The following is a 27794-nucleotide window of genomic DNA, read 5'->3' as shown; positions in this document are numbered from 1 at the left end:
TGGGGGAAAATGCCTGAATTGCATTTTAATGGCTTGATTATTCTGCTTGAATAAAACCCACACTATTAGTGTGCTGTTTACGAAATGATGGTATTTAGGTGCAAACAACACGCCAGCGTGCCTCTCTTCATCGTGTTTGTCCCGGCGAGGGAGGAGAGCCTCCATTCGTCTCGCAAGCTCTTCTCCTCGCTCAAACAGGGGGCCTGCAGCCGGATCTCGGAGGCAGACAGGGAAATTAAATGCAGATTGTTTGCTTGATATTCCGGTGATGACAGATTAAACATAAACACCGGCTGCAGTAGCAGAGGGAACGACACGTGTGTGTGTGTGTGTGTGTGTGTGTGTGTGTGTGTGTTCCATGAAAAGCCACACCTTACAGTCACTGGCTGAATGTCAGATGCAACCAATGTGTGTGAAACAATGTGATTGCTCCCTACCCTCTAATAATGACACCGGAGACATCGACAGTCATTATTATGAGCCTTTTCTCTCTCTCTCTGCAGGAAACTCCATTATATCTTTTCAAAGGTTGTGAAATTATGGGATGAAATACACTGCACCGTAAATGCTGTAGCCAGGGCTGTATCTCATGCCTGAGTTGCTTAACTCTTTCCAGGCGTGAGCTAGAAATGGCTGTAAATATTATGGCCTGTAATACACCCAGCCTGGGAGACCTGGGGTGCTCCTGGAGTAATCACATGGACATTCATTATCCTGACACCAATGGCATAGTGCCAATGCCCCACAGATCTCTATCTCTCACTCCTTTCTCTTTCCTTTCCTCACTTTCACACTGTCTCTCCCTCTCCCTCTCTCTCTCTCTCTCTCCCTCTCTCTCTCTCTCTCTCTCTCTCTCTCCCTCTCTCTCTCTGTATTTGCCCCACCTCTGTTTGTGTGTTTCCTTTTTTCTTTCTCTGTCACGCCTCTGATCATGTGGTTTGTGACACATTTCCTGAAATCCAAACACAGGTTGATAACATGTGATGAAAGAGCCACCTATGGCAGCACAGGAGCATCCATAACATGGAGAGAGAGAAGGGGGGGGGGAGGCAGGGAGAGCAAGAACTGGATAGAGAGAATGAGAGAAGGCCAAAGAGGGGGAAAGAGAATACAATGAACCAGACTGGCCCTGTCGGTATACACCGTATGCTGGTCACAGTTCTTCCACTACGGCACAAAACCTCCTACTCAGACAGGTAGAGGTGAGTGTGTGTGTGTGTGGGGGGGGGGGGGGGGGAGGATGGAGGAGAGAGGAATAGAAGTGTGGGAGGGGGAGGCAAAGGAGCAGGCTTTTGTGGCACCGTAGTGAATTATTCACCAAAGAGGGTGGCTGAAGCCTCAGGTTCCCTTTGAGCTGCATAATGACCGCGCTATCCGGTGGCCAAACAGCATCTGCGTCAGGAGTAGCAGCGTTCAAATATCTCTCCCCTTGACAAGTTTCCCTTGGGGTCAGCAGACTGCTGATGCAACCGCTCTTCATGAGGCAGTGGGTTAAACGCATTCTTTCAGCAGCACCAATTAAAACAGAAAGGAAGCTCAGTGGCAGCTGCCAAATCACAGGCTTGTGTGACTGATGACTGTGGATGTGTGTTTTGTGTGTGTGTGTGTGTGTGTGTCTGAGAGAGAGAGAGAGAGAGAGAGAGAGATTAGGGCAAAGTAATACACATATCTGTATGTGTGTGTGTGTGTGTGTGTGTGTGTGTGTGTGTGTGTGTGTGTGTGTGTGTGTGTGTGAGAGAGATCAGGGCAAAGTCATACACATGTGTGTGTGTGTGTGTGTGTGTGTGTGTATGTGTGTGTGTGAGAGAAAGAGAGACAAAGAGGGAGAGACAAATACAGAGTAATAGAGATGGTACTAGATTGTGTGTGTGTCAGAATAGGCCATAAATATGGATGATGAAGTTGGTGTGTGGAGTCAAAATTCCTCATGCGTGCCGAGCTGCTGTTGGACAGCTATATCACTTTCAAGGCGCCCACCAAATGTGCTTAAGGAATATCAAAAAGGATTATCACAGTGTATTATTTATGAACTTGTCTAATTCATCAATAAGCCTCCTCCCCACCACCCCGCCTCATATACTCTATGTGTATGCATGAAAATGCCCTCATCCTACTCTCCTCTGAAGAAGGCAAAAGAGTTGTCATGACAATAGACCTTTGATCGCCATACTTTCTGTATGCAAACACTGCTCTCCCGGTCACAGAAGGCTTTGTCAACACAGCGTATCGGCTGAGCACCACCCTCAAGTCAAAATGACATCCCACACGGACTGTGGCCATGTGTTTGCGCTCCTCCTGCTGTGTTATCTATCATCGTAATCTTTTGGACGTATCAGCAAATAGAGAAATATAGCTCTAATTCGTGTTCCCTCCGGATAACCACCCTAACAGCGGTATGTGCAAACACTAGCGCACCTCAGAGGGCGGCCATGACTCATCGGGCCAGGAAAGTCAGACAAATTTTCGGGCAAAGTTGCAAAGCAGGGAGGCTGGTGATTATCATAAAGGGCAAAAAAAAAGCCAACATGCTCGCTTTAACTGTCGGGTTCCCTTGAACATCAGCCCCTTTCATCATTAGGCCATTGTGTTGTGTTTTTTGTTGTTGCTGTCTTTCTCTGCTGCTTTGAGACAGATCTCAGATCTGCTACAGGTGGAGCGTGGCGGGCCCCTCCCTCCCCTTAACGTGGCATGCAAATACAGTCCGTGCAGGTATCAGGTTCCTGGCGTGACTGGGAGCGCATTGAGTTCACACAGCGCCTGCAGGTTTGGTGCTGCTGTCACTGCTGCTGTTGCTATCGGCACTAGAGGACAGGGAGTGACTGGGCATTGGTCATGCTGAGGGAGTTGACTTTGGCGGCGAGCTGCGTCCAGAGTAAACAGCCCGCGCGGTCCAGCACCAGCGGCTAGTCCAGAAATGCCCACAGTGGACGTGCCTGGCGCACGATTGGACATGCAACTGTTGGGGAAGCTGACGCTGTCCGTGGCCACTGTATTATTCATCTCCTGGGCGTACCGATTCTACAGTTCCAGGGGTCGGCGCCAGGGTCAGGTTCAGCAGAATGGAGCTGTCGCCGGCACACCGCCACCACCATCATCTTCATCATCACCACCACCACCACCACCACCACCATCATCGCCATCACCATCATCATTAATCAATAACCATGCCTCCGGCTCGGCCCCGAAGAGATGCAGCAGCTGTAGGATGGAGCTGCGCCCTCGCGGTAAAGTGACACCGGAGACCACTGCAGGAGATGGCTGCTCGGGGCGCCAGGTGTTGAAAATCTCTGTGTGCTCAGCGGCCACACCTGATAGAGGTGACGCACACAGGGGTGAACTCCCCAACAGAGCCCCAGACTTCGCTGCAGTTCAACAGATCATGACGACAGCAGCATCAGTGTCAGAGGAGAGAGGCCGGGGCACCAGAGAGGAGTGCAGCTCAGTTATGGGCGAAGCAGAAAAGACAGCGGAGGCTAATAAGCTGGCCACGACCCTGTCACCTCCATCTGTGGCTAAGAATGGTTCAGCAAGCCCCACCAGGCGCCTGTCCCCGTGCCCAGCAAGTCCAACTGGACGCCTGTCTCCGTGCCCAGCAAGTCCAACTGGACGCCTGTCTCCCTGCCCAGCAAGTCCAGCTGGACGCCTGTCACCGTGCCCGACCAGCCCCAGCGGGCGTCGGTCCCCGTGCCTGCTGAAGAAGTTGGATGGCGCTGTGGAAGTAGGCCGGGAGCTCATACAAGATCTGAACCACAAGGGCAACTTCTCCAGTTTCCAGTCCAAGGCGGAGGTCAAAGTGGAGGAGGCCAACCTTGTGCTGGAGGGCCCACGAGAGGGGAACGTTGTGCGCGGAAAGATCTACGATTATTATGTTGAGTCCTCATCCCATTCGATTTCGGATATAAACTCCCCCCGCAGCCCCACAAGTATCCATTATGATAGCGGGGCTAGGCTGCAGCCACATCCAATAACGCTAGTCACTCGACATAGCAACAGCAGCAACAGTAATGAATTTCCTCGCACGCCGAGCCCCATCAGTCCCCCTATGATCATACGAGATCTGGTGTTCACCCAGGGGTCGGTGGATGCTGGCCAGTCTCCCAGCAGCCCCAGACCGTCTCCCCACAGCCAGCCTCAGAGGGGGCTAATACGGAAGGACAGCTACCTGATGGCAGCTGCTAACCTCGAGCTCCAGTCTCCCTGCCTGACAGTGAAAGCCTCTGATCCGCCACACAGCCACTCTCCAGCTCCGCTATCTGCAGACATCCCTTCCAGCTCCATCAGCCTGACGGCACCTGACAAAGACACCTTGGGCCCCGGAGAGTTTGCGGACGAGCCGAGCTTGGAGACGGTTGCTGGGGCCAAATTTGTACACATCCCCCTGGAGAGCCTGGCCAGTGCAGATTGGGAAAGTCTGACGGGGAAACTCGATTTAGGCAACTGCTTGGAGGCCCTCAGCCTGGCCAAGAAGCACGGCCACTCGGCTCTACAGCAGGCGTCTCTCCGAGTCATGTCTGACAACTACCTCCAGGTCCTCAGGGACCCAGGCCTGTATGGTAGGCTGAGAGCCGGGGACCGGGAACAGATCCAGCGACTGCGGATAAGAGGCAGGCGATGTCTCATGGTGGCCGACATGGAGTCGCCCGACTGGTCCAGACGGTCCTCGACACAGACAAAGGAGAGTCCCCAGATGTCTGGCAGGCTGTATTACTACGATGACTACAAAGACACCTGGCACCACCAGTGCGACATCCCACCAGAGGTCGTCTCTGTCGGATCAGCCATGTGCACCATGGACAACTATCTGTTCGTGGCGGTCGGCTGCCAGGGTTCCGACCGCGCCATGGTGCCTTCCAGGAAAGTGTTCTGCTTCAACCCCGTGACCTCCATTTGGAGTGAAATATGTCCTATGAACGAGGCCAGGCCCCACTGCAAGCTGGTTGCTCTTCAAGGCCACGTCTACGCCATTGGGGGCGAGTGCCTGTCGACTGTGGAGCGCTACGATCCGCGTGCCGACAGATGGTCGTTCGTCGCTCCGCTGCCCAATGACACATTCGCTGTCGCTCACCACGCCACAGCGTGCAACGGCGAGCTTTTCGTGTCAGGGGGCACATTGAGGTATACCCTCCTGCGCTACAACCCCAAGTCAAACATTTGGAGGAAGGGCCTGATCATGGGCAACAAAGAAAGGACCACCGAGATGGTGGCAGTGAGGAGCTTCCTGTACCGCTTTGACGTGAACCCTACATTCGGCATCAACGTGTACCGCTACCACGCCGTGGCCCGGCTGTGGTACGAGTGCTGCACTAAGCGTTTTCCACACTGCCCTGCCTTCCAGTGCGTCACCATGGGTGACGTAATCTACTGTGTGAGCCGGCAGTTCACCATGAGGTTCCTGGCCGACGAGGTCTCACCCAGCTTCGTCGCCGAAGACCTAAGCGTCCCCACAAACGCCAAAGGCATCCTGTTCCCCTTCGTCCTGGCTCTACCCGATAAGCACACCCTTCAGACCAGCGTTTGATTCACAGCAGCAACGCTCACCCATACAGGGACCAACACACTTGAAAACTTTGTTTCTTTCTGTGTGCAAAGACGCATTAGGCCAAGTGGGAATGCATTATGTCGGGGTAGGAGCATTGCTGAAGGTAATTATAGAGCAACCTTGTCAGATTCTTGCAGTACACTGTGCCAGGAGAAAATTGACCCCGTATCAAGGAGAGCGATTTGTTTATCGGACTTTCTATTCACACAGCGATTTACGGCAGCCTCTAAATCTTCCTAATATCGGGTTCCTCTTTCAGTGGTAACTTACAAATACTTTGGAGCTCTAATGCAAACATAACAATTAATCAGACTGCTAGGCAAATATATGGTGCAAATATAAACACAAGGGCAGTAAAGATGCCATACCATCAGGGGTTATTAGCACAGTTATCCATTTAAGCTCATAAATGTCCTCTAAAATCTCTCTCATTTTCACTCTCTCATAGTGTACACTATACTTTAGCGTTCACTTTGCTAAAAGCAAAAATAATAATAATTAGTCTGTAAATGAATTAGAGATGTGGAAATGTATCCACATCTGTACAGAAATACAATAACATTATCTTTTGCAATGCTTGCAGGCAAATCCTGACTGTTGTGATTCAACCTCTGATCTACTTTCTGACTTTACAAGCACTAAATCACTTGCTAAGGCTCTTGCTAACTTGTTGCTGTTGAAAAGGTGAGAGTGCTAATCAAATGGCTGTTCCCTACAGCAGCTCTTTTACCCTTTACATTCTGGACATGTGTGTAACTCTCCAGCCATTAACAGCCAGGCACTCTGAAATATTGATGTCTTTTTCTTCCATACATCCCAGTTGTTTCCATTTCTTATGTATAGACCCTACACAAAAGCCCTGTCAGAGAAACAAAGATATCCTATGCATGCTGTAATTATATTACTTGTGACTGAAGGAGAGGAATGAATGTTTGTCATTGCCTGGACACTTGTGCATTTTTGCTGTGCATGTACACTATCCATTTTGATCATTTCGATTATTTATTTATTTGTTGTTAGTTTAAAGTACATACTTCTCACAAAAGCAAACTGAGACCAGAAAAGGACTATCCGTTTATAATTAGATTTTGTATGAATGTAGCTCTGCATTTATTGAATATGCAGTTTATCATTTCACTGGTTTGATGAATATCTGACCTTTAAACATGTTATTGACTGCTACACTACACGGAAGAGAAAAACAATCAGCAAAAACTGATATAAACTGCTGCCAGGTGTACAGATATCACCGGCCTCTGACGTCGACTCCAGAGAGATGTGTTGCTTTGGTGCCCTCATGTGGCTGTCTATGGACTAGGCTAGGGTGATATGGTGACAGAACTGTTGCTGCAGTTGGTGAGAACAACAAGAACACAGAGAGAGTGAGGCAGAGACAGGAAGATATACAAAGATAGACAGAGAGAGGAAGAGATTTGGACAGAAAGAGAGAGACAGGGAGAAAAGGTGAGAGAGGTAGAGAGAGGGGGGGAAGGAAAAGAGAGTAAGACAGGGAGAAAAAGAGATACAGAGGGGATGGAGAGGAGAACGTGGAGGAAGAGTGGGAGAGAAATAGAGGAAGACTAATCACAGTGTTTGAATGGTATAATGACCAGCAGGGACACATGCAGAGAGCCTCACCAGTGATGCCAAACAGTGGGGAAGTCTGCCACAGATGGCTGACCATCAAACTCCAGCGTCTTTGATTCTTCCTAATTAAACACTTTCATTCCCTGTAATTAAACACCTAATAGGATGGGAGCTGGATGGTTCCCCTCAGACTTTTGACCATAAAATGACTAACGGTTTCTGATAGGTATCAGAGCTGTTGTCAAACAGCCTCGCCTCTCTCTCTCAGAGGGCACCATTGTGTGGTAATGGATGTGGCAATGAAACATTCGGCAGGGGAAAATAAATGCTACGAGTAATTGCACAATAAATCTGAATATTCCATTCCAGTGTTGTTCTCTGTTTTCTATCTATAACAAAGTGCATACATACATACTGTACATACATACATACATACATACATACAGTACATACACACACACACACACATAAAAACATACACACACACCACCACCATTGCCATAGTACACACAAACACACACAGACAACTTCTGAAAACACACACATTGTCTTGTTAATCCTTTTAGCATCTGCTTTGTTTTTCTTGATTTTTCCATCAAACAGAAGCAACAGTTTCTCTACTTCATACAAATATGCTTTTATCACCTTTCAGTATTTGAGAGCTAATTCTGTAATCATTAAAATACAAGAGTCCATGGGAAACAGCTGAGGCCATCACTCTGGGTTGTGTCTGCCCCATAGACCAGAGGCCGGAGTGGGCAGAAGAGGCCTTGCGCTGACCAGGACGTCAGGCGCTGGTCTGAACCAGTGCAGGTTGCCCTCCAGTTCCTGGGAGCTGAGGGAGCTGAATGAGCTGGGGTGGCTGGAGAGGTCGCTGGGCGCCGTGGCTCTGCCCACTGGGCAAGCCGGCGTGACGGGGATGGCACAGGGCAGAGAGCGGGGGCGGCAGGTAGGCCGAGCGGTAGGAGCTCAGCGAGGAGGACTCCTCACTCCACTGCCGCTTCTTCGCCTCCACCAGGCCGAAGTTGGTGGGAGGCACTGGAGAGGAGAGTTGGGGGGGGGGGGGGGGAGGGGGGGAACAGTGTGTTGGGAGGGACTCAGCTGCTCCTCTCTCTGCAATCATTAATTAAACCACTGACAGATTTGGAACGAATTAAAGGCATCCGTGCCTCTCCTTCCAATAATGTTAAACAACAGCAACCTTTTTAGGAGGGAGTGTTAAATCACTTTCAGGTGAAAAGAGTTTTAGTTACTTATCCTCTAGAATGACAAAAAACCTTTTTCACATAGAACACAAGATCACACAGTTGCGCATGTTATGTCTATATCATAAATGTAGCACTAACCACACGCCGCCCATGATACTTCTACTATACCACACTTTGCCGTTTTCACAAATGCTCCATACTGTTACCTTTGGCTACATGGTCAGACCGCAGCTTGGGCATGGTGGAGTCGCCCCTCCACCTGTACATCTCGTCATACTGGGTGACCAGGAAGTGGGAGGTGGGCGTGCCATGGTGGCCCAGCAGCAGCCTTGTGGGAAGGCCCTGTAATGCAGAATAATGAACAAGCCAGGCTAGGCTCTCTAAAGGGGAACTACAGTTACAGGGATTTTTAAAAAGATGGTCCGATATGAAAACTGGGTAAACATTGCTCACTATCTTGTTAAAAGTAAGATAAGGTGAAAAACAAATGCATACATTACGATTTGTAGTGACATTGAACATAAACTATGGAATGGCTTGCTGCCTTTCACCCAAGCTTATACCAGGAAGGCTGCTGTCCACTGAGACAAGGAATAAGGATATCTGTTAGGGACAAAAATAGGCTTGGGCAAACCTCTCCTCTGCGCAGGGCCGTTCGTTGCACAAAGGTGTCTGGCTGGTAGTCCCACTGTGGCCGGAAGTCTAGACGGTTGGTGCTGTTAGGCGTCCTGCATTCCCTGGTGAACTGGGGAGAAGCAGTGTTTGTGATGGGGGTAGGAGGGGTGGACAGAGACAGAGATCCATTGAGATGACACCAGGACAGTGTTGCGAAGAATAATGGGTGGGACCGATCAGTACCGCCAAGCGCCTGAGCTAAGCAGCACTCTCACATCATGCATTCCCCACACATCGATCGACAAAACATCCCTACCTCTCGGACAGACACCACCCCCCCTCACCCCCACCCCTCCCGGAGCACATCAATGTCATTTGGCTTTTTGTCTCCTGTGCTCACACCCCCTCTGTCTACTGCTGACCGAGGCTGGAGGCAGAGTCGCTAATCACTTTTGCATGGATCTACAAACTGAACTGAAGTGCTGCTCAGGTCCTCTGGCCAGATGCCACGCAAGCATTAGTGAGTCTGCTCTGCGCTATAATACGGAACAAAAGGCCAGACTCACTGCACTTGCACTTGCCTAGTGCAGTGGGAGAGTGATTAGCCCAGTAGATACCTCTTTGCTTCTGTGACAGTCACCTCGCTCTGTGTCCCCTGACACTGTTGCGTTTTTAGTGGATTGGTGGCACAATCTGCAGGTTAATGAATGCCAGTTTTATGTTGTAAATGTGGATGTTTTTTTTAGTTATGTTTTAAAAGTGAAATCCAAATTGACATTAATTACATTAAATGAATGAAGCTGGCAATGTCCATATTCACTTGAACATTTAAAAAAAAAAAAAACTTAACTCAATTAAATCCTATAGGGTGCATAAAAATATAATTTGGTGGAAAATTGATGGATCATAAATGGCCACCAAAAGAGTTACTTAACCTCCAGCTATTAGCAGGCTCTTTTAGAAAAGGCTGTCAAGTTTCTGAATTATAAATTTGAAGTACTAGCGGGTCATAAGACACCTACTGGCAAAGGTGTGCATTTTTCTACCACGGCTCACATTTGAGTGGCAGGCCTGAACAGGATTTCAGCACCCTTCAGCCAAAATCACTTTAAACCATGACCCTTTAAGCCCTGCTCAGTCAAACTACTTGAAGTAATCACACAGTCATGCTCCTCTTTAAAATACTGTGAAATACAAAGGCCTGATTTCTACTAAATGCCCACTTATCAAATGGTACACAGATTGAGACACAGAGTGTTCTGAGAACATTGACACACACAGAATTGACATGACATAAAGTAGGCTACATGTGTATTGTCTGTCAAAAATGCTGCCTGTTTTTAAAACAGAAATAGAAAAGGTTTGTGAAATATATTATACCTCAAAACTGCAACAAATTGAGATGGAAGATCACAATATTTTTTTTCTCAGGGAAATGTTTCAATCAATGAGAGTAAAATTAACTATTATGCAGTAATGTGCCACTTACTGATCACAGAGAAATATAAAAGATACTTTATGCATGACAGAATATGTTTATCACACCCAGGAACAGTGGGTGGTAACGTTCTCGTTGGCCACAAATATGCATCCTACCTGCAGTCTGTTTTCCACCCAGTTACCAATTAGCACTCTGTTTGCATACTTCTGTTCTATCCTCCAACCAGGCTGGGTCCATTTATCATAGCTCTTTTCTTTTCTCCACATGCTGCTGTAACTATACCGCACATCTACGAGTAACTCCTGACAGCTATAGCATAGTTAAAGCCATTCAAACAGGTGAATGTACATAGCATTACACAGCCATTGTGACATAGATAGGACAGTAGGGGAGGAATGAATGCTCTGTTGCCATGGACACAACAAACATGCAGAAAGCTGAACTAGGAACAAGCTATCTGAGACTTGGGGAGTCCTTTTTATGTTATGCATCTCTCTTCAGGGGTAAAATGAATGTAATTTAACAGTGCAGTAGGAACAAGCTGTTTAAATTGTGCATTCTAAACTGGTGAATCCATTCCCGGTGGATCGAACACAGAATATTTATTGCCTCTATAAATGTTTTGGCTCTATACAAAACAGAAATAGATGTTTTTAATACACTCTAAAATATGTATTCGTTTATTACTGTTCCTTTGTCATAGTAACAAGAAAAACAAAAACATTAAAAAGTGGTTGAATGGAATCCTGACAGTTGGTAGTAGCAAAGTAAATAGCATTACATCACAATGGTTACAAGAATGTTACTTTACAGTGAAAAAGGAAAATGGAAAATGGAAAACATTTTCTCATAACATAAATAATCTATTTGAAGTTTCTTAATGCAGCCTTATTAAGGAAAGTTGACCTTTGGTCCACAAATCATTGACTGTACCATCAAAGCATTCACTGTCTTACCCTGCATGTCAACTTAATTCTTTGGCCAGACGGACGCAGCGTGACTCGAGTCACACTGACACAATAACAACCCCAGTACACATTAATCAAGCCACACCAGCCGTCTCACTTCTCTACAGTGTTTTCACATAGTCGACAACACTCTCTAATACCCTCTCTGCAGTGGCGAAGGACAGGCAGCCCTGGTTATAGAAGTTGATGATCCCATGGAAGCCGTCGGGCACGTTGTGCCAGGTGACCGGCACGCCCAGGCGCTCCAGCCGCTTGCTGTAGAAAATGCCATCGTCCCTCAGCACGTCGTGCTCGCAGGTGAGGATGAAAGCCGGTGGCACGGCACGCAGTGCGTCAGCATCTGCCAGCAGAGGGGACACCTCAGCGCCCAGCCCGGCTTTGACGCAGTGGTAGAGCTCACAGTCGTACGCCGAGGGCATCTGCCGCTTGAAGCCCCGCTCTCTGATCTCCGCGGGCAGGTCGGCGGGGTCGAGCCAGCGCCCATAGTGCAGCTGGAGCTCAGCGGGCACATGCTTCCCCTCTAGCAGGTCCTGGCAGGCGTACGCTTCTCCGCAGAGGTACTGCAGGAAGTAGAAGGCCACGCGCGCCCGGAGCAGTATGGGCACGGCGTGGTTCTGTTGGTACGAGGGCAGGTTGAAATCTGCCATCTGTAGCACCGGGTAGATGAGGACCTGAGCGCAGGGAGCGAGCAGATGCCCCTCCTGTCGCCCGGCCAGACGTTGGCACAGGGCCGCCGCCAGGTTTCCACCTGCGCTGTCCCCACCCACCGCAACCCGGCCAGGGTCCACCCCGAAGCTGGCGGCGGCCACCGAGAGGAAATGGCAGGTGGCGGCCTCGCAGTCGTCCAACTGGGTGGGGTACCTGTGCTCTGGGGCAAGTCGGTAGCTGCAGGGAAGAAAAAGAACATAGCCACTAAAGAGCACATAGAAATAACCAGCAAAGGGCATAGCTATTCAGCAACTACTTCAAAGCATATTGAAAGATAGCATGTAGTTACATGGTACACTGTCAACAGAAATAATTAAATATGTAACACACCCAACAGACACTACAGTGGTTTCACTCTTCGTGGCGATGTACCTACACACTTCCTCTGAGGTATCTGAGAAGAGAGGAGGCACAAACTGGCTCAGACTGAGAAGGACCACTTTCAGTACTGCTATGATGTCCTTATTCCAAGATGACGATGCTCACCTATACTGCCAGAAACCCAGCCTCCCCCATGGAAGTAGACCAAGCCTCTCCTCTTGCCCGAGCAGGGTGCTGTCGGCTCATACACCCGCACTGGCACCTCGGCGAAGGTCAGGTCCTTGATGCGGAGCCCGTCCGGAACCGGCCTCCTGCGGAACATGATGAGGCCTGTGCACCATCGTGTGAAGCGGACCTGATTACACAGGCCAAGACGGTCTAGGATCCTGCCCTGGCGAGATGATTCAGCAGATGTAATCAACAAGAGCTGTGTGTGATGCATGACTATGCAAATGAAAACACATTTTGCTTCGTACACTATTTTCTGTCCTCTTTTGCCCAAGAATAATAGAGCATGTAATAGATGGCACAGAGAGATCCTGCAGTCATTCAGTATCTATTAATTTAGTACTGTGGTTTGTTGGGGAATTTCCAACAAGCCTCGAGCATTGGACTGTGTGTTGTTGTTGGTGTTGTTTTAGCCTTAGCATTGAGATTAGATATCCCTTTTGTGTCTAGTAAGAGTGTATGTGTAATGTCTGATGTTAGTGTGTGTAACTGTTATAATTTTGTCTAAGGTTAATGTGTCCGCCAATGTGAATGTTGATCTGCCCTGTTGTTGTCCCATTGAGTTATGAGTTCTCCTATGTGTGTTTCCTGCTTGTCTTGCTTCAAACTAAATGGCTTGAAGCCAAAGAAACATTGTCTCGCTACAGTACTGTACCCAAACTTCTGCACAAAGCACACTTTTTCCAAAGCAACTTGCAGTACAGATAGAATACAGTACATACTTGAGCTGTATGTGTTCTCCACGGAAATCCCATGACCTTGGTGTTGTGAGAACGTTGTTTTACTAGTTGAGTTACACAGTGCATCAAGGGAATTATTTATTAACTTCTAAGAAAAATGTCTGACATCCGTTTTAAATGACAAACATGAATAATTGAAAAGGAAAATCTCTCATTTGATATGAACAGATGCTCTTTCTCTTGACTAATATTACAGCCGGTAACTTGAGACATGAAGTGAACAGAAATGAGAAAGGAAAGTACCCTCTGTGCTGCCCCACTTTGACACTGTTTCGCTGAAGTTCCAGTGCAACACTGTCAGACTTTGCAGCAACCTTGACAAGCTTTAACAAGCTTTCTCCCATGAGCACTAAGAATACACATAGGGAGAGGGACTGGCGTCGCAGCAGTCCCTGCGGCTCGCCTCTTATCTCTGCACTAACCTCTATACGCTCCCGAGGGCACACACTCTCACTCACACACACACTCACTCACTCACACACACACAGACAGACACACTCACACAAGAATGACACGCCACAGTAAATCTCATTCAGCCACTCTCTCAAAGCGCACATTAACTGCTCTGTCAAAAGGGTGTGAGATCACACATTTGCTTTCAACACAGATGTGGCCTGACAAGATTTGCTATGGCGTTCCACATCAAATTACGCATCGCGTTAGACCGGCGGAAGGGGCACTTACAATGACGGCCACTCCGACGAGCAGGCAGTGAACCATGTGGAGTTTCGCCGAGACTCCGTGCGGGACGTCGCAGTCCATCAGCTCGGAGTACACTAAACCAATTAGCAAGAGGCAGAAGGCAGCAGCCAGGGCTCCCAGGCCAATGATGAAAATTGCAATCCCAATATCCATCGAAGCTGCAGGATTATTCAGATTAACAGATGCTAACGGGTAGTGATAAGGTTTTCTTTTCCCCTTTCCAGACCCAGGCAGGCCCTCCTCCTGTGAATTAAAGTCCACTCCCATTACTGCCCTTAAACTGACTTTGGCAGGAGTCGACCAGCAGTGACTGGGCCAGTCAGTGCGTAGACACAAGTGATTTGCCAGGTTACAGAGTGCCCAGAGGTTTGGCTACATGTTCTGTAAATTGTACAAGGTCACTTTTTATGGTGAGGCAAAGAGAACCTGTAGTGTCCCTCCACACAAAATTCTATATTTGCTATACAAAATAATTACATTTCACATTGATGAAACGTCAATTCATGTATCATAACTTCAATCATTATTTAATCAATACACTGTATCAAGGTGCATTTTGGTTTTCCAATGACTGTGCAATTGCACATGGCTTCATTGAGCCACATGACTTCATGGAGTAGAAAGCTTTAGGCTAAATATTCAGCTCTTTACAAACAGTGGTGATTTGAACCATCCTAAACATTTAGTGTGCATGTTGGTGAAATTTGAATTTAAAGTGAAATGTGATTTAATAACGCACTGAGGCATCGCCCAAATGCCCTCTATCTAGTGCTGTTTGGCTTCCACCTGACAGACCGGCTGCACATGGCTCCACTGAGTGAGCTTTTCCTGTTGATCTGTAGATGGCAGTGACACTCAGAAAGATGAAGGATTCTTCATGTAGAGGAGGAGGGTGTGTGTATAAATGAACATGTCTGCTTTGGCTGGTGACTGCATGGAACAAATGCCCTCTCACATGCAATTACAGTTAACATTGGGTTTCATTCACTCATGTGAAGGATTTTTCATTGATTTATTTCGCCTCACTCTCCAGGTTATTGTTTTTGGCATCTCCAGTCAGGAACTGGAGACCTCTACCTCTGAAGTGAGGGCCTGTCCAGCACTTTTCGACCCAGACACAATTTTCCACAGCTTGGCCTGCTGTTTCCCCCTGCCCTCCCTGCAGACACTTGCAGCTATCCCTGCGAAGCAGAGAAGACAGAGCACAAAGCCGCCATTGTGAGTCTGCATTTTAAAAAACCCAGCCCGGCTTCCCGGAGAGGTTTCCACACTGCTTCGCCCAGTAAAAAAGGGAGAAAAAAGCCAGTGGGGCAGGCGAAAAATCACACTCTGGGATCTCCATGGCGGCTGCTGGATTTACTGCATGACTTTAAGAGGCATTTATAAAGGTCTCTGGGCACAGCACGCCAGAGCTCCTTGGGAATGGCTCACTCTTAATCTCCCCCTGTCACAGGAGGTGGAGATAGGGTGGGGATGTGGAGGATATGGGGGTGGGATGGGTGTATGGGGGTGGGGGTTATATTTTGAAGTGCTGGGGAGAGAGAGCGAAGGCCTGTTGTGTCAATGTCCATTTTTTTGTCCTGTTTCGCCAGCTCTTTTTGCAGGGCTTGCTCTGAAGGCGCCATGTGTCGTATGTGAGGTGAAATTGTAACTGAAGTGAAACAACCTGTCAACAGCCACACCTCATGCCGTCATGTCATTAACGCCAGCCTTCAACGCCTTCTAATATGTCACTCTGTGTGTGCAGCAACTCAGTAGACCAGCAGGGATGCTGATAGAAGCCTGGAAATGTTTCTTTCTCTCTTAGTAAGTGGTGGGACTGGAATTTGGTCAGATGACTTGTCTGACTGTATAATTTTTTCCCCCTGAAAGATTCCTTCTAAATCATGTGCTGCACTATTGTAATGTGGGGTTAAATATATGTTATGTTAAATCTTTCTGCACAGATACATAGACAGAACACGAAATAGTATTGCTCAAACACAGTATGAAACTCTAATCTCTACACCATGAAACATAAGCCTGTCAGACCAGTTTGGTTTGGAAAAAAAAATGCTAGCTCATCAGATTCTCAGACATCAGTTTGCTGTCAGTCAAGTCAGCTCTTGTCCTGAAGCATACTGTCGGTAAATCGCTTTTCGTGTGTGTATTTTTACGTTCGGATACATTTGGGCGCGTTTCAAGTTTCTGACAAAAACTGAGTGAGAAGACAAACACAGTGACCAGAACTAAGAAAGAAGTCTTAGGCTAAATCCACTGTTTACTCCATTGACAAACAGAGGGTGTCTGAACTGTTCAAGAATTATGTCAGCTCTTTTGAATAATGTGGGTGGGACAGGGGGTACATGCGTGTACTTGAACACAAACTAGCCCGTAGCAGTGTCTCTAGGGGTGGGGACACAGGCGGACGAGAGACAGCCACTCAGCGGACACTCCACAAAGCAATATTCCTCAGTACTCAAACTGTCAATCAGGATTAATGGTCCCTGTAAGACTTCCATCAGATACAATAGTTTCTACCACTGAAGGGGTTGAGGAGGAGTTTCGAGTGGTGATTCAGAAAGAACTGTGGCGATAACGTCTCGTACGAAAGCGTAGCACAGGGCACTTGTGCCAGCAGATCGAGGCTTACTTGTGGAGACTGGATTTCGCCTTCTACGTTGAGAATTTGTTCTAACATGAATGTGCTTCGGGCGACGAAATTTATTCCAAGCACTCAATAAAGAGCGCGACCTATGTGAAATGTCTGTGGATTGAATGAGTCCCGCACGCCCCAAATCGGAATGAGAATAGGTCTGTTCCGCCGCTGAGCAGGCTTGATTACTGTTGCTACGACTCAGTGCGCACTGGTTGCAACGCACAGCAATAATGCACGGTTCAGATACGTAGGCAAGATATATGCGTGTCATTAAAACATCAGAATATTACGAGCCTTGTGTTGTCTTGAAAGGTAAGCAACACCTCATCAGAGAATATCGGTTAGCTGTCGAAAGGATTCAAAACGCTGACATTTGGTGCGCAGGGAAGCAAGGAAACCTGAGTTGAGATGGACCTGAAGACTTTGGGCTGCGTTGTGCTGTTCCTCATCCAGATCCTCTACTACACAGTCAAGGCGAGCGTTTGCTGGCTGCTACCGAGCAGGAGGAGAAGTCTAGCCGGGGAAATTGTACTGATCACAGGCGGAGGAAGGGGCATCGGACGGCACTTGGCCACGGAGTTTGCCAAACAGGGGGCAAAGAAGGTAAATATCACTGTCAAGTAAGGACATTTTCGTGACAGTTTATGTCACAACCCATCAGCGTAAGTAGATCACTTGCGCATGTAACTTACCATCTGTAATGATAATCAAAGACAATTGGCGTGTTCACCGATAGGTATCTCACATAATTTCCTTGTCATGATGGAACTTGTGGTGTCTTGCTTGTTGCAATAACAGCCGTGTTCGTTTAAGTGGTGGCAGTGGCAGTTTTGTGATAGACGTAGATTTACAGGTGAGTCGTGGCTTACAAGCATGTACAGTTCGTCCCTTACGTCGAGATGTTTCTGCATCAGACACAGAATACATTGAATTTCATGGTACTGTATCATTGTGTATCCAAAGACAGTATCTGACATGCTTTCAACAACTAGAGCGGCATGTGATAGGCGTAGGCAATGCAACAGGAACCTTTGAACGCGCAGAGGCTCACGGTGGTCAATGGCAGTCTATTTTGGACGTAGCTGCGTATTGCGTAAACTTGATATTGTGCAAAGGTGAGTGAGCGAGGGGGCGGACTAAATATTAATGAGGCTGTAGTCTATGATTTCAGAAACCAGGTTTATACAACTGCCTTGTAGTGTTTGTGTGAAAAGGTGACGAAAGTTTAAATTTGAAAATGTACAGTAGCTGATATCATAAGTGGTTATAATATAAATCACAGAGGTTAAGCTCACATCCTCAACGAAAATGTGCTACTTTATATATCTTCCATCTCTGTATCATTCTCCCATCAGATCAAGTCATACTCAAATGCTCTGATAATGTAATATGGATGCAAAGGTCATAACCCTTAAGCAGACAAACGTAGAACAGTTCTGGTTCAAATTGCATACCAACTGGGTCATGCAAAGGGCATCTCCAAAATGCATAAAAGGTCCCTCTCTGCTGACGCAATGTACACAGACCAATAGCCTAGGGGACAGAGTGACAATAGAGATCCAGCCATCATGACCCCGGTCTCGCTGGCTTTCCCATCAGCACTAAAGCCACAAACACGGAAGCCACTAATCCCCGGTAAAGTTTTCTGGCAGCAACATTGACTTTGGTCCAGATGGCACTTGAAACACTAAACTCAACAAGTCCCCACAAAGGCCTTTGATTCTCAGACAGGAGCCCTGTGGCCTGTCCCTCCCTCCTAAAGGCCGACTCCCAGCGCCTCGTCTGTGCTTACTGTAAAGACATAACATGACTTTACCGTCCCGACCGTCGTGTTCCGGGTGAGCGGGTCTAAATGTGCCGCGCGGCCGTGAAACGAGGGCCCTGCCTGCCGAGGCTTTTTGAGGAGGAAGGCTGAAATGTGGCAGCTGTCCCACCAGTCAAAACAAGTTATAAATAGCTCTACTCTTCCCACCAACGTGCGCTTCATTTGAGCCCTGTGTGACCGAGAAACGCTGGTGCGTTAGAAGTGCACAAGGCCTCGTTAGAGTGACTCTGACTCAAAATGGCACAAAGTTCTCCAGTTTTAATTTGTTTGGTCTTTCTAAAGTCTTACTATACTTCCATACTATATTTTTCACTATGCTTCCTCACTGTGCTTCCATAGGAAGAAGTGAAGTCATGTCTATTTTGCCCCAATGATTGTGGACATGATATTACGCGCTTTAGTGTGAAGTACATAGTCAGTGTGTTTTCACACTGTGTCAGTGTTTATCATCCTTTTGAAATGTTTGCACCCATTGTGTGAGTGGAGAGCTGGAAAATCAGACTGTGGTTTTGCTGCCAACTTGGTTGCTGCTATAAATAAAAGCTCTAGTTAAAACATTTCGCCTGGTGGGTTCTTACAAAGAAATGGGTCATCATTGTGCATCAAAAAATGTGAGGCCGGGTCTCTTTGTGCTGTTGGTTATGTCTGCAGGTCAGCAACCCAAAAATACCATCCGCCCTTAAAAGCTCCTTATTTACAGCTGCACGACAAAGGAAGCTACCATGTTGTCAGCACCTCATTGCTGGGCATTGTCAAGGTGTGAAGCCTTTGGTTACAACACCTTTGTCAGTAGGGCCTCACAATTATCCCTTCTCTTCAGAAATGCTAAAAGGAGATGGGACACACGTCATAATTGCACCCTCGGGACGTGGGAGAGGGGGGGAAAAGGCCAGTCAAACATCTAGTCTGAGAGCCGTTTCATTTAGGAGCTGTTGTTCTCCAGCTTGGCAGAGTAGCACGCGTGTGAGAGAGAAGCAGAGTGGGGGTCACTAAAAAGTTGTTTTAAGAGGGGTAACGGATTCGGGGGAGCTGTGCTTTATTTGCTGAAGAAAGGGGGAGAGAAGAAAACACTGCTGCTATTTGCAGAGACCGCAAGAGCGAAATAACCGCCACAGAAAGATTTACAGCGTCTGTAGGTTACATCTGCTTGGACTGAAATGAAAAGAAAAGCAACAACCAGAAGAAGAAAAACAAAGCAGTGAAAGTCAAGTTGAAACTCTTACCACTGACTCTGAAATGGTAGAAGCTGACAGCATCAAGCTTAAATTTATTGCGATGCGGTGTCGTATAAAGTTCTGCAGATCTGATCCAGCCTGGGGGCCTGATTGACAGGCCTGCCACGGTACAAGCACCAGCACCAGAAGCAGCGGGGCCGGCAGCGAGTTGATAAGGAAGTCAGCGAGGGCTATGTAAATGGGCGAGTGGAGTGTGAGCGTGTTTTGGGTGGGGGAAGGGGGGTAATAGGGGTGTGGGGGGTGGCGGGGGGGGTGGCAGAGAGCATGCTGCTCCCAGCTGGGTATTGCCCCGTAGCTGACCCCACTGTCTCTGCACTAATGAGACAGCGGCAGGCGACTGCCTCCTGAACTCCCGCTGCCCCTTGTCTTTCTATACCCCCCTCCACCCACCCCATTCTACTACCCGCCCCCAGACCACCTCCCTTACACAACAATGAGTGGGGTTTAGGTGGAGGATGAGGGGGGCTATTACAAAATAAGAAGAAGAAGGGGGAGAAAGAAATTCATTTTCCTGACAATGGAAGACTGCATCGCTGCATGACCAATAAGAAATCCCAATCTGAAGACAAGGAAGAAAAAGTTAGAAGAAGAAAAAATCCACAGTGATGGGGCCAAAGGAAGTACTAAAAGAAAACTTTGCAAACTATTATTTAAAAACATTCACGTTTCATCAAGTGAGTCATTGTGTGCTTTAGCATGATGGGATTAAACCTGGCTGTTTGCTTTTATTCTATGCTAATGCGATGCCGTCACCCGTTGCTTACTCTAAGGAGTCAGTCTGATAAGGCTTGCAAATGTGTGCATGGCGAATCACATAATTGGATTGTGTTGAATGCCACCTTGTGTGTTCTCTCTCTCTCTTTCCCTAAAGAAAATATCAGGTTGTCTCCAAATCCCGTTATAATTATTTATCCTAAGCCGTCCTTTAAAACAATCATGCCAGCAGACTTGCAAATGAAACAAAGCAATTAAGGGTTAGGCAACAAAGGCTGATTTAAGAGAGGCCAAGAGCAGTCCATTAAAGTTAAGCCCCTATAGTGAGGTCATGAAACTGACAACTGCAAATCACTCTGATCTAATGTGCTTCTCTCATCTCCCCTCGGATACAGCAGACCCCAAAGCAAACATCTCACCTCATGTTTCTGCCTCTTAACGTCCCCATTATGCAAGTCAACCTGACCTTGCGAGGGCCCACTGCCTGAGGAAACTTGAGAGGTTTCAGAGAATTTGATATTGAAGAGGCTGATTAAATTGCCCTGGCTTAAGTGCTCAAGGTATACAAGAGCACTGCTGGAGCACAGTATTTGCAAATAGCGTATCCTCATCACTCCATTTCAAGGTCACACAGGGGGTATATGAGTTATGACCATCATTTCTGATGGCAACATATTTTCTTTGAAGCACGTGGAAAAAATATAAATTCTCCCAAGCATTAACCACAGCATGAGCACAGTCTAGAATTTTCCACCAGCCCAGAGGCCAAATATTTAAAACAGTAAGTTGTCGAAGCGAGCCATGACCAAGATGAAATAATGGCAACCACTCTGGGCACTGCCATTGTGTTTTTTAAAAAGTTTTGTGAACCTGGACTCAGCAGTGAGACCTGTGATCTCTCAGTCCCCCATTCCCACTGACTCTGAAAGCCGTTAATTTGTCACTATTATGCCACAATGGTGTCATGGGGGAATGGGAGCAATACGGTACATTTCAAACCGTTAATATATTTACCGGCGACCTAGTAACATTAACGATAATCTTCTCCCATGGCCCCAGTGGGAATTGGAACCATAGGATTAACGTGCTGTGACTGATCATGACATTAAATGATGATGCAGTGAACCAAACAAATGTTCAGATGCAGGAAGAGAACTCTCTCAACAGAGACGTGATGCAATTCGACTGGTGCCTTGTTACTAACTAACTAGCTAATGGGCCCTAATTTAATTGATGTGCAACATGGCTGGCAACAAGCGCAGTCCGCCGTGCATGACCTAAAGCTGATTTAATGACTTGGCAAAATCATTGTGTCCAAATTCATAACATGAGTAAGATTCTGAGCGTAAACATGGGAGGGTCAGCGCAATGCTGGGGTTTGTCCGCGCACAGACATGTGAGTTCCATGTATAAATTAGTTCCTCCAAAGCAACACCTTTTTCTGTGAAACTTTTAAATGATTTGAAGTCGGGCAGAACCTCCGTCTCCTCTGATGTAAACCACGCCGTTCGTCAATGGAAATGTGTTTTAGAACAATGACAGAGCTCTGTGTGAACTTACCTGTGTTAGTAAGGTATGGTCAAATCATTGTGACTGGCTGATAAAGAGTTACTTCATTACCACATCCATCAAAAATTCAATCCATTTATGCTTGACTGCGTCCTGCTTTGTGTCAAGGAAATGAGTAAATATAGGTATCCCTGCCTTTTCTGACTGCGCAGTTACTTGCTAATCCCTATGAAATTAAGGCCCAAAGTCTCAGCTATGACTTCACAACAGTCTGGATTTGCCGCCTCTGAATTCTATGTCATATTCGGTCTCGCGTGTTTCACACGTCTCACGGAAGTTCGCTTTCTATAGTATTGTGTAATATAGTCAGGTGGGTGTACACAACACCTGTGACTTTACCATTATGGAAGAGTGGAAATGAAAGTGTGTTATCTATTCCGTGTTGTTTTTATCCCGATACACCAGTTTTGCTGCTTGTTTACAGTATACAGTGGTTATGTGTCGTCCACATTGCACTGATTTTAGAGAGCATGTGCATTCTCTCTTTCATTCTCACACTCACTCACTGCCTCTCTCAACACCCACCCACCCAAAAACACAGACACTCTTGTCTACTTCCTCCCTCTTATACACAGACACACACACACACACACACACACACACACACACACACACACACACACACACACACACACACACACACACACACACACACAGACAGACACACACACACACTCACACCCACACTCACTCACACCCACACTCACTCACACACACACACACACTCACACACACATAGACACACCCGCATGCAAACACACGCGCACACACACACACACACACTCATTTTCTACATGAGTTTCTCCCCAAAACATTACACTCACTGGCTGGCAGGGCTCCAGCTGTACAGCCTGGCCTATGCCCCTCTCTTGACACGGCCCACTTCCAGGCTCCCAGAGCTGGGATCACCAGGGGCTCACACTTCCAACGGCCTGTGTAATCTCCCAGAGAATGTGTGTGTGTGTGTGTTTGTGTGTGTGTGTGTGTGTGTGTATGGGAGCCGGGCTGAGGAGGAGGGCACATCCCTGATTTCATTACCTTTCCGTGACCCCGGAGACTGACAGATCTAATTGCCCAATCAGTGCCCCCCACCGGTGCCTCCTGCTCAGATGGCCGTGCGCTTTTATTGGCCTCCCAAGCCGGGCCGTCCTCTCACTCATCTCGACACTAATCCCCACCCCCCCAAACCTTCTTGTAAAAAAAAAGTGTGTGTGGCCGGCCAAAATGGCCCCTCTGTTCTCACCATGAAAGACGCTCTTCTGTCCCACGCGTCCCCCAGGACCCAATGGCATTCGGAAGATTAGCGAAGCACATTTTTTAATGGTAGCAGATGCTGAGGACATTCATTAAACAAATGGCACCCCCTCCCTCGCTTTCGTTCTTGTGTAGCCTTCTCTCTCTCTCCGTCTTTTTCCTTCTCTCTCTATCTGTCTGTGGCAATTTGGCTTTGGAGGTCAGGAGTAAAATGTCTGTTTTCTTTTTTTGTCCTCTGTCTGTCTCTATTTCTCACAAAGTGTCCATTTTAGCTGTGACCTCAGTGGCTTTCCAGGCATTAACCGTGTAAGGGGCCATCATTTCTCTCTGCTAAATGGCTTTTTAAACACCATTGCTCTGTCTTTATGGTTCAACATCACAACTAAACAATTTATCATTGCAAATGTAATTATCTATTAATACTTACCGTTTGAATGCACTGATGGATGTATGGCCGCTCATTGAGTCCTCTTACAATAATAAGGGCTAGTTCACTGAAGGACTCCAGTGATGGAATGTGATTTGTGTATCCGTGCATGCGTCGCATTATCACAGCGCAGTTATAGTCCTCCTTTCCTAGATTCATGGCCACGGACCATGAAAGCATGGTTCCGTCTTTTGCCTTTCAATCTTGGAAGTGTGAAAATGAGTTATAATAATTGTTATTTTAGGACCTTGCACCGACTGCACACTGTCTGTTTGTCATTTTAAAAACACAACTCAAGTGTTCCAAGCACTTACCCCTCCAAAGTGCTGCAATAATAGGATTAAAAGAAACCATCACACAAAAGAATGACTTTGCTGTGTGGGCTCCACATATTTCTTTGGCCTTTTCTTTCTCCCTGCCTAAGTTTTTTCTCACTCCTCTCACTCCGCTAGGTCATCCTATGGGGTCGCACAGAGAAGTGCCTGAAGGAGACGGCAGAGGATCTCAGTCAGTCGGGCACGGAGTGCCACTACTTCATCTGCGACGTGGCCAACCGTGAGGAGGTCTACAGGCAGGCCAAGGTGGTCAGGGAGAAGGTATGTGTGTCAAGACGCCTTGCGGGACACAGGGGCAGGGGTCATTAAGAATGTTCCGGTCACAAAAATGTCATTGCTCTGATGAAGGGGGTCAGGCAGGAGTGAGAGCTTTTAGTGACAGAGCAGTGGGAGGGAAAAGTTTAACTGTTGGTCCTCCACAGACACACACACACACACACACACACACACACACACACACACACACACACACACACACACACACACACACACACACACACACACACACACACAACCACCCACACACTCTCACACAACCACCCACACACTCTCACACAACCACCCACACACTCTCACACAACCACCCACACTCTCCCACTGTGTGTCTCTCCAGTGTATTGCTGGCTCAGGTTTGTAGTGGCCTGATCTCCACGTCCCCGGGCTGGATATAGATTACTCCCCACTTGAAATGTCTGAGGCAGATAAGGACTCAGGAGCAGCGTGTCAGCGCTACTGCTTTAAAAAGCTGACATAAGAAAGAAAATTGATAAGCTTTTTTTTTTTTGGTCTGGAACATCATAAGCTTAATCTTAGAGGTGGTCTTGAGGAAGAGATTCAGTAAATGTGTTTCTTACTCACTTCTGTTCGCTCTCTTTCTCTTTCTCTCTATCTGTCTCTCAATCTATGTATCTCTGTCCCTCTTTGTTTCTCTCTCTCTCTCTCTCTCTATGCCTATTTCTGTTTGATCACATAAATCTGCAAGGTGGGAGATGTGACCATCCTGGTAAATAATGCGGCGGTGGTCCACGGTAAAAGCCTCATAGACAGCGATGACGACGTGCTGCTCAAGTCCCAGCACATCAATACAATGGGCCAATTCTGGGTGAGTACCAGCCTCTGTGTGTGAGGGGGGTAAAAAACAAGAGTGCTCTGCGGCATCAGCATAAAACCACACTCACACACACACACACACACACACACACTCATACACACTCACACACACACACTCATACACACTCCACTGTTCGAGTGCTCTCCTGAGGCTTGTCCGTCTCATTCGCTGAAAAATGTGACAAGGGAAATTCCAAATTGCAGGGCTTTTTATTGTACTTGTAGGTTTTATTTTTCGAAAGGGGGTATTATCTCAATGGGAGTTCTGGGGCCCTCAGACAGGTGGCATCTGCTCCTCTATTGTTTGACACAGTATCAAACGAGCCTTATCGCACTTTGGGAGAATTGCAGGCATCTCGAGAAATAGCTATCCCCTCATGATCTACCCCCCCCCCCCAACCCATCTGCGGTTAGCTCTGTGACGTATTGTCAGTGTGCTGGCCAAGTGCTTAGTGCTGGAATTCAGTGTAGTCATGTTGCTTCTATTCTTTTCTCTTCTTACCTCTCCTCTTTTCTCCTTTTTTTCCCTTTGTCTTATCCACCCCCTCTCCCCTCATCTCCTCTCCTCTCCTCTCTGCACCTCCCTCCCTCCTTCCTCACCTTTCCTCTCCTCTCACGTATAGACGACGAAGGCCTTCCTTCCTCGCATGCTGGAGCTGCGCAATGGCCACGTGGTCTGCATCAACTCCATCCTGTCCCAGTCGCCCATCCCGGGCACCATCGACTACTGCACATCCAAGGCCTCCTCGCTGGCCTTCATGGAGAGCCTGACCCTGGGGCTGGTGGACTGCCCGGGGGTCAGCTGCACCACCGTGCTGCCCTTCCACACCAACACGGACATGTTCCAGGGCATGAAAGTCAGGTGAGGACCGCATGTCTGGAATAGCTACTGCTTTGTGAGCTTTCGCTGATGGCTATCTGAGATAATGAGTCAATTATTCAGAACAGTGCACTCAAGGACAACTAGTAGCTGCCATGAATGAGTGCTGAATCTACCTTTTGAAACCCAGGTTAAGTCAGAATGTTTGCCAAGAGCAAAGAATGTACATGATCTTTTAAATATACATGGTGTATAGAGTTCAAAATGACTCTTGCGATGGCTAACGGCCAATCCAAGCGAGTCCCTGCAGCTCGGGCCTTGTGCTGCCCTGCTACTGTCCCAGTTCCATCTCTGACAGTGAACTTCTTTGTAACCTTATCAAATCACCGATGATGGCTTGTGGCACTTCTGTGCTTTGGGAGCCGCGGTGGCTCAGAGTCTGCATTGTGTCTCGGCTCATTTGGGAGCTGCTTGAGATAGAAACATCTGTTCGGCGGTCGAATGTGCATGTCAATGCTGGTCCGGAGAGTGCTCTCATATCTCACGTTTCTCCTTATCGTCTTCCTGGGATTGCTTCTGAAAACAGGTTCCCACAGCTCTTTCCCCCACTCAAGCAAGAGGTGGTGGCCCAGCGCACGGTGGACGCGGTAAAGACCAACACCGCCTTTGTCTATCTGCCCTGGACGATGCACATGCTGGTCATCTTAAAAAGGTACTGAGTCATGGTGTGTGTGTGTGTGTGTGTGTGTGTGTCTGTGTGTGCATGGAAATGTGCGTGTGAGGGTGTCTGTGTGTGTGCATGTGTGTGTGTGCATGTGTGTGTGAGTGGACTAGTGTGCGTGTGCGTATGTGTGTGTGTTTGCGTGTTTGATTGTGAGTTAGTGAGCCTGTGTGTGTTTGTTTGTGTTGGCGATTCTGAATGCACGTGCAAATGTACATGTGAGCGAGCGTGTGAGCCTGTGTGTGTGTGTGTGTGTGTGTGTGTGTGTGTGTGTGTGTGTGTGTGTGTGTGTACATCCCCGGATGTCTATTCTAACAACGCCTTGTTTATGTCCTAGCATTTTACCACAGAGTGCCATGGAGGAGATTCACAAGTTTTCCGGAAGCTACACCTGCATGAACACTTTCAAGGGGCGGACATAGGAGTCAGGCCCACAGCACAGCTTTGAGCCCCATCGTGCTCCAAACCTAAAGACATTTGGGAAGGAACTGAATGCCAGAGAGGTCAACAGTGAAGAAGCTTCAGGACATTTTGGCAGCGTCGGAAGCCCCTAGCCCGTGTGATCGAGTTCGTCTAGGAGCTGGATTTCCTCCCGGCGACCCCACTCAGAAGACATGGATGTGGATATTCCTTCCAGTAAAAGACTGCACCTGTTTCTTCACTCAGTGTGGCTCTTCCTAGTCTGCCATGATAAGCTGGGAGCCTCTCCTTTGATGAGTGAGAGCCAAGACTAGAGAGAGCTCCATAGACTGCCTCTCTAGTGTTTGCGGACAGTTCATTGTTTGTTTGTATAATAATTGTAATGTTTTTTTTTTTTTAAATAATTAACTAATGTGTCTGTAAATTCAGCTGTTGAATAAAAAAATACAGGTTTTAACGTAAATTTGGTTGTTTATTTGACTTTTAATCAGCGGATGATTGGAGATTTGGAGATTGAGGATGGATAAGAGGGGTGTAGACGGATCATGGGCAGGGTGCTTTGTTTTGCTGGGTTCAGCAGATGTGATGTCCCGCAGCCAGGCCATGAGATGGACCATCTGCCTCAGGTCTTCCCTGTGGATAGGGTGATGGACACACAGAGGGAGGCAG

The 27794-nt window shown here is 47.5% G+C and overlaps 4 protein-coding genes across 4 annotated transcripts; 2 read left to right on the top strand and 2 right to left on the bottom strand.

Moving 5' to 3' along the window:
* Positions 1-2758: 2758 nt before the first annotated feature.
* Positions 2759-7489, top strand: klhdc7a (kelch domain containing 7A). The gene has a single exon (XM_012841034.3). It carries the CDS (start codon positions 2915-2917, stop codon positions 5516-5518), a length of 2604 nt encoding a protein of 867 aa, XP_012696488.2. The 5' UTR covers positions 2759-2914; the 3' UTR covers positions 5519-7489.
* Positions 7490-7773: 284 nt separating this feature from the next.
* Positions 7774-10956, bottom strand: c5h1orf158 (chromosome 5 C1orf158 homolog). Its single transcript, XM_042707710.1, has 4 exons — positions 10546-10956; positions 8969-9079; positions 8541-8676; positions 7774-8164 (listed from the first exon to the last, which is right to left on the bottom strand). Exons 1-4 carry the CDS (start codon positions 10654-10656, stop codon positions 7914-7916), a joined length of 609 nt encoding a protein of 202 aa, XP_042563644.1. The 5' UTR covers positions 10657-10956; the 3' UTR covers positions 7774-7913.
* Positions 10957-11049: 93 nt separating this feature from the next.
* On the bottom strand, positions 11050-14382 carry aadacl4 (arylacetamide deacetylase-like 4). Its single transcript, XM_012841135.3, has 4 exons — positions 14040-14382; positions 12553-12778; positions 12397-12460; positions 11050-12243 (listed from the first exon to the last, which is right to left on the bottom strand). The coding sequence occupies exons 1-4, from the start codon at positions 14322-14324 to the stop codon at positions 11460-11462; spliced, it is 1359 nt and encodes a 452-aa protein (XP_012696589.2). The 5' UTR covers positions 14325-14382; the 3' UTR covers positions 11050-11459.
* Positions 14383-16443: 2061 nt separating this feature from the next.
* On the top strand, positions 16444-27588 carry dhrs3b (dehydrogenase/reductase (SDR family) member 3b). Its single transcript, XM_012841130.2, has 6 exons — positions 16444-17298; positions 24172-24315; positions 25037-25156; positions 25788-26026; positions 26571-26696; positions 27043-27588. Exons 1-6 carry the CDS (start codon positions 17104-17106, stop codon positions 27125-27127), a joined length of 909 nt encoding a protein of 302 aa, XP_012696584.1. The 5' UTR covers positions 16444-17103; the 3' UTR covers positions 27128-27588.
* The last annotated feature ends 206 nt before the right edge of the window (positions 27589-27794 follow it).

The sequence above is a fragment of the Clupea harengus genome, chromosome 5 (genome assembly GCF_900700415.2).
Source record: "Clupea harengus chromosome 5, Ch_v2.0.2, whole genome shotgun sequence".
NCBI classification, from domain to species: Eukaryota; Metazoa; Chordata; class Actinopteri; order Clupeiformes; family Clupeidae; genus Clupea; species Clupea harengus.
Note: the sequence above shows the minus strand (reverse complement) of the source record. Positions and strands in the feature narration are given on the sequence as shown.

Bases quoted from the DNA above. Each gene is read 5' to 3' on its own strand.
- aadacl4 (XM_012841135.3), bottom strand. From the start codon at position 14,324: ATGGGAGTGGACTTTAATTCACAGGAGGAGGGCCTGCCTGGGTCTGGA. The intron at 12,779-14,039 runs GTAAGTGCCCCT...TCATCTCGCCAG, and splicing joins TCGTCGGAGTGGCCGTCATT to GGCAGGATCCTAGACCGTCT. The intron at 12,461-12,552 runs GTGAGCATCGTC...CTCTCTTCTCAG, and splicing joins CTGGGTTTCTGGCAGTATAG to ATACCTCAGAGGAAGTGTGT.
- dhrs3b (XM_012841130.2), top strand. From the start codon at position 17,104: ATGGACCTGAAGACTTTGGGCTGCGTTGTGCTGTTCCTCATCCAGATC. The intron at 17,299-24,171 runs GTAAATATCACT...TCACTCCGCTAG, and splicing joins CCAAACAGGGGGCAAAGAAG to GTCATCCTATGGGGTCGCAC. The intron at 26,027-26,570 runs GTGAGGACCGCA...TTCTGAAAACAG, and splicing joins TTCCAGGGCATGAAAGTCAG to GTTCCCACAGCTCTTTCCCC.
- klhdc7a (XM_012841034.3), top strand. From the start codon at position 2,915: ATGCCCACAGTGGACGTGCCTGGCGCACGATTGGACATGCAACTGTTG.
- c5h1orf158 (XM_042707710.1), bottom strand. From the start codon at position 10,656: ATGTGGAGAAAAGAAAAGAGCTATGATAAATGGACCCAGCCTGGTTGG. The intron at 9,080-10,545 runs GTAGGATGCATA...GCTTCTCCCCAG, and splicing joins GGGTGGAAAACAGACTGCAG to TTCACCAGGGAATGCAGGAC. The intron at 8,165-8,540 runs GTAACAGTATGG...TCTCCTCTCCAG, and splicing joins GTCTGACCATGTAGCCAAAG to TGCCTCCCACCAACTTCGGC.